The sequence below is a fragment of the Arachis ipaensis genome, chromosome B7 (assembly GCF_059453495.1).
Source record: "Arachis ipaensis isolate K30076 ecotype BB chromosome B7, ASM5945349v1, whole genome shotgun sequence".
Lineage (NCBI taxonomy): Eukaryota > Viridiplantae > Streptophyta > Magnoliopsida > Fabales > Fabaceae > Arachis > Arachis ipaensis.
This window is the reverse complement of record NC_142442.1, coordinates 34,062,016-34,068,188: the sequence shown is the minus strand read 5'-3', so window position 1 is coordinate 34,068,188 and position 6,173 is coordinate 34,062,016. Positions and strand designations below refer to the sequence as shown.

The 6,173-nt window shown below is 27.6% G+C and overlaps 1 protein-coding gene across 1 annotated transcript; it reads left to right on the top strand.

Annotated features, from left to right (window-relative positions):
- Positions 1–306: 306 nt before the first annotated feature.
- On the top strand, positions 307–5,108 carry WRKY55 (WRKY DNA-binding protein 55). The gene is made up of 3 exons (XM_016309111.3): positions 307–988; positions 3,079–3,210; positions 4,473–5,108. The coding sequence occupies exons 1-3, from the start codon at positions 453–455 to the stop codon at positions 4,945–4,947; spliced, it is 1,143 nt and encodes a 380-aa protein (XP_016164597.1). The 5' UTR covers positions 307–452; the 3' UTR covers positions 4,948–5,108.
- The last annotated feature ends 1,065 nt before the right edge of the window (positions 5,109–6,173 follow it).

Genomic DNA, 6,173 nt, shown 5'->3' with positions numbered 1-6,173 from the left:
AAGAAGGAAGAAGAAAAGTTCTTTCTTGTTGAATTGGATCATTGCTTCAAACCTTGAAAATTCTTCACACACACATAATAAGTCGGGTCACTAGTCACTAGTCTTCTCTCTAGACCCAAAAGAAAAATCAAAATAACAATAACAATAAAATAGTTTGAAATAATTCATTCTAAGTATCTCAGACCAAAGACTAAGTCTTCATTTCCCACCCAAATTTCACATTATTCCACTTTAATTTTCTTTATCTTATTTATGTACGTAGTGCCATAATGTTAAATGGAAACACAACATAAGTGCTTCTTTTTTAAGCACCAACGTAGAAGTTTACAAAGAAGAAAATTTGTATGTGTTTATTAGTTCTTAACAACCCTCCTTTACATATTTATTTTTCAAACTTGAAATAATAACATGGAAAGTCACCAAAGGTAAAGAGGAACTAACATCAAGAAACCATGGAAGAGGTGTTGAATTCAATTAGCCATGGTTGCGAATTAGCGAAGAAAATAGAATCGGAGCAACTACCAAATATGGCCAATATCCAACCTGATATATTGGTTTCTTCTATTGATGAAGTTGTGAAGGCATTCAATGGTGCAAAGGAGAAGCTGTTGATGACTATGGTGAATAACAATTTGATCGGAGCATCTTCTTCTTCTTCTTCTTCTTCATTTGCTCCATTGTTCAATATGCATGAAACTCAACAACAAATGGGTGCATGCGCAAGTTCTTTCTCAAGTATGATGCAAGAATGGATGATGAAGTCTTCTTCTTCTACAAGCTATGCACACACAATGGATCAGGTTTTGTTGCAAATGCAGCATCATCAACGTCAACCACAAGGATTCCCTTTGATAGGTGGCGCTGGTGGCGGCGGAGATCTTCAGCAGTTAAGAAATGTTGAAGGATCATCATCTATGGAGAAATCAATGAAAGGGCTTGAGGTACAAGTTCATGCTACTCAACTATCACCTTCAAGGCCACGGAAAAGGTATCTATATATATATATTAGTAAATTATGTATGCAATTATGTGAGATAGAAACCAATGAATTATATTTAAGAAGTCTCCCTATTTTTGATAAAAAAAAAATTTGTGAGATATATATTAAAATTAGTTATTGCACATAAAAAATAAATTAAATTATATATATTTATATATAAATATATAATAACTAATTTTTAATATGTACATAATATTTTTGTTACGTATATATATAGTTTTTATATATTTTAGTTTTAGTTGTGATTGTAATGTCCTAGAATAACAATGTGGGAAAAAAAATAAAAAACCAATTTTTATTTATCTAGTATTACTTAATTTTAGGGTTTAGGTTTATAATTTAGTATTTAAAAATAAAAATTTATGATTTAAGATGTATAATTTAATAATTTTGAAGAAGTTAGTTGACGTTGGGTTGAAAATAGTTGACCCTAACATTACTCATGCAAAAATTGTAGCTCCAACTTGCAACTGTGATTATATATAGCTTATCATAATTTAAGAGTAGAGAATGAGTCCAATTCATAAACTATCTAACTGAACTTATTTTACTCTCAAAAACTAATTCAAAAAGTGAGAGAATATTCGTACTTAGATATTACCTAAAAGTCATATCCTTGGAAAATATAAAACTTGTAATAAGAGTTACAAAAATAATTATTTCAGTTTTAGAGACAGGTTAAGTGTATGTATATAGTTGTCCAGTTTTGAGTTCAGTTTGCATGCTGTTATATATGAATTTTTCGAACTCTCCAAAAATTGATGAATGATTGAACTTTGTCTAAGTGACAAATTAACCGCTTTGAACTTTTTAAAAGAAAAGTGTATTTGATAAAAAGTTAAAAGATACACACGAATCGATTCTATCAACATCCTCTGTTTACTCCTATCATCTGTTTTACCTAACCCAAATTATTTGGTACTTAAATGCTTGTCACTTTTCTGGTCAGGCTACTTTGTTTGATACAAAAATTCGTAGAGGTCAAATTGAAATGTTTCTCAAATATATATATATTTTAATATCTTAGTATTTTGGATTAAGTTGTAATATCTAATATGTTTCTATCATTTTGATCACTTAATCCGTTGGTTTATGGTTACAAATGGTTGCCTTGGTAGTCGGGTAAGGGTTTTTGTCTAGTTTTGACATGTGCAACAAATACAATTCATTCCATCTGCAATAATTGATCAAAAGAATGTTGTTTTCAGTTTTGGAAGCTTTAGCTACCTCAAACGTACTCTATAATATTGGAATATGAAAAAACGATTTTGTTAGGTACACTATGACTTTTTTAAATAATGTGAATAATAAATTTTAAAATTGACACAATAAAGTAAAAAAACATTCTATTTTTAAATTATTTCTTAAACCTTAATATTAGAATAATTATCCGCACACTTAGTAAATTGAACATCTAGCTATTGTTAACTGTGCATGAGTAAATCGAATAAAAAATAAATAACAATCCAATTAAAAATAATCAACATAATCATTTGCATACCTATTGAATTGAACATCCAATATATTTATTGTTCACATTATTTATTATTTTTACTGTCTCTTTATACTTTTTCATGAAAAAGAATAATGGGGGACGAAGTAAAGCAGACTTTTCCAAGTAGACCTGTCTTGGTAGTAATCATTAGGGAACAAATTAAATTTTTCTATTTTTTTTATTTTAAAGATGCATGTATGAATTTTATTTCACTAAATGTCAATTTTTATTTTTGATCACTTGTTCGAAGGATAAACATCTATCCACAATTCAAAAATCTCTAATAAGTTTTCACTTATTCAAATAATTAGTCTAAGCAGTCGTAATAAACCATAATCTGTTAATGTGTCAAAGGCCACTTAGATTAATTATATAAATAGTTAAAAATTAATTAAAATTTTTTAAATTGTAGAAGAGTATTTTATCTTTCAAACAATAATTAAAAATCGAAAAGAACATTTATTCTAATAATAATCATGAAAATTTATTGATTGATGACACTATAATAATTATCTTAAGTGATTTTTATTTTTATATGTATTCGGTCTAATTAAAGATCATATCTTAAAAACATTTTGAACAGGAAGAATGATGCGGAGAAGAGAGTAGTGAATCTTCCAGCTCAACAACTTGGAAACACAGAAATGCCTATGGAAGATGGATTCACTTGGAGAAAATATGGTCAGAAAGAAATACTTGGTTCTAAGTATCAAAGGTATATATGCTTAATTAATTAATTAATTAATGAATTAATTATTAATTTAGTTAAATTGAGTGGATATACTTAATCAATTTAACCCGTCAACTAGGTCGCTTGCTAGCTAGCATGAATTGAGGGATTAAAGTAGTCCTAATAAAAGTAATGGACCCATATTAATAACTTGCTTCCATTGAATGAGTAAAACTTAAATTAAAAGCGTACACACATACTTGTAATAATAATAATAGTCCACTGAAAATTATTTATATATATATAACGTTGACGGGTATTGCGCATGTTAATTAGAGTTTGACACCATCAATTCAATGCTTATAGAATACTACATACATTGTTAAGAAGACCTCTTTACTCTTTCTCTCTTTTGTGTGAGACTTGTTTCTTCTGTCTGAAAATTCACTGGCACAATTCAAGGGCCCAGAAGTAGTTGACCCATTCACACGTTGACCTGTTATTTGCACATAATGTCTCTCTTAGATGCATGCCATGTAATAAAGACCATAAAGTGACAACTTGGCTAGCTAGCTAACATTGAAAGTTCAACACAATACATATACTTTTTAATTTCAATAATATTGACATATATAATTTAATTTAAAAGAAAGAACAAATAATAATGCAACACATTTAGCTAAGTTGATTGATGAGAAATTAATTAAGAATCTTATATATTAGTTTAGGAATATAATTATTTATATTATATATCTCCTATAACCATGTGAATTTAAAAAAACATATGTACTGAATAAATTTTAATCCTAAAATACTTTTTTCCATATATATATATATATATATATATATTATTCATAAAATTTGAATAAAAAAAATTCTTAAAATAAAACAGTAAATTATAAAATAATAAATATATAAGACAGCCTTACATAATAAAGAATAAAAAGTGAAGAATTTATAGAATAAGAGACCGATAAATTTAGTGTCTTAATATATTTTGATGAGTTGGATATTGTGTTTTTATAATGTGTTATCTCATTTATTTAAACTTTTTATTTTTAGGATGACTCAACATAAATTAATCATTTTGATTATCTATACAATTAAAAGAATAATTTACAGACAGATAAAAAAAATTACTTTTATCATTAGTATGACTTCTTAGATAAATATCAAGAAATTATGTTATTTGAACTATTACCCATTTGATTTGCATCGGTCATTAGTTGATGAATAATGATGTTTAAAATTAAAGTGAGAATATTAATTAATAAGATGATGAATAATAATGTTTGGTTAAATCACAGGAGTTATTACAGGTGCACCCATCAGAAACAATATGGATGCCCAGCAAAGAAACAAGTGCAGAAAATTGATAACAATCCAAACATATTTGAAGTAACATACGTTGGCGATCACACATGCCACATGTCATCAACAGCACCATCAACATTTCCACAGCAACTTCAACTTGATAACATTAACATAATGCCTCCCAATAATCCTCTTCAAGGAGCAGGAGGACCTAACACTTCCTCTCCTTCTTCTTCTATGTGGATGCACTCAGTTAGCCTCAGTCTCGGCGGCGGCGGCGGCGATGGCAGCAGCAGCGGTGGTGCTGGACCGTCTACTTTGAAATACGGTGTCGGCGGTGCTGATTATCTGGTGGCGGATATGGCTGATGTTATGTTTAATTCTGGGAGTAGCAGTGGGAATTGCAGTATGGAATCTCTCTTCCCTACTTCTGATGATAAATGGGATCCAAGTGAAAAGAAAACCTGATCAACATGATTAAATGGAATCTCTCTTTCACTCTTCTCTGTTCAAGAATTTAACATTTCTCTAGAAATTCTTACATGTTTCTTCGGCTGTAGATGCTCGTTTCTTATTTATCATTCGATAGATGCCATGGTTATTATATTAATAGCCTTTGTTATTTTCCATTTTCACTGTGTAATAATGTTTATGGTAAAATACACCCCTTTTTTTTTAATTCGTCAAAAATCTTAAAAACATTCTTAAAATTTATTTTATTTTAATTTTATTTCAAAAAATTTTTATTTGTATCAAATATATTTTTTGATAGATATATTTTCAAGACGTAAGGATCAACTTAGTAATAATGTCTAATAACTAAGAGTCGGATTGTGTTTGACTTGTTTATCCTAAAAATTATTCTTATAAAATTATTGATGAATTAATCATAAACTTAAAAAAAATTAATTATCATATTTTTTATGTAAATAAAAATTTTTTTGAGCAAAATTAAAATTAAAAAATATTTTAAATTTTTTTAACAAATTTTAGAAATAACAAATATACTTAAACCTAATTTTTATTTTCATAATTATTGTTGAAGTATTCGACTATGAGTAAAATTAAGCATCGATCAGTTAGCATAATTGGTTAGACTTCTTGCTACTTGAGTTAGTTATGTCTGTCTTAACTACGCAAGGTATATAAGCTGAGAAATAGAGAGAATTAGCTAGAGCTTGTAATCATTCTTTCCAGGGAAGACATTTCTCAATCTTCTCTCAATAAGCTCCCCCTTCTGTAATTGATTCACTCTTTCTATAAAAATATCAAATACACATCAAAAATTAACAATTAAATTAGTTATTTTATATATATATATATATATTATTTAACTCAATTTTAGTATATATTTTATATTTTAATATATATTTTACACTAATACTTAATTTAATAGTTAATTTTTTTATGTTCACCTAACATCATTACTCTATGTAACTTTTCTCTTACTGTATAATTAGTTCTCCTCTCTTTCTCTGCTTCACTTCCATTCTTGCATTTCTTTTTCTCTTTCTTATTCTTCTCCAAGCAAACCATTTCTTTTCTCAACTATTTTAACAACTTTTCATAATATAATTGTTTATTTTCAATTTTTAAAACGTTTTAAAATACTTGTCTAATTTATAATAATATTTAGGTATTAATTTTTATGTTATTTTTGTTCTTCATAGAGAAGTGGCATAAGATTAAAACAA

What these genes read in the sequence shown, in the direction of transcription:
- WRKY55 (XM_016309111.3), top strand. Translation starts at nt 453, where the DNA reads ATGGAAGAGGTGTTGAATTCAATTAGCCATGGTTGCGAATTAGCGAAG. An exon ending in CCTTCAAGGCCACGGAAAAG is followed by an intron (nt 989 to 3,078) that starts GTATCTATATAT and finishes CATTTTGAACAG; the next exon opens with GAAGAATGATGCGGAGAAGA. An exon ending in CTTGGTTCTAAGTATCAAAG is followed by an intron (nt 3,211 to 4,472) that starts GTATATATGCTT and finishes GTTAAATCACAG; the next exon opens with GAGTTATTACAGGTGCACCC.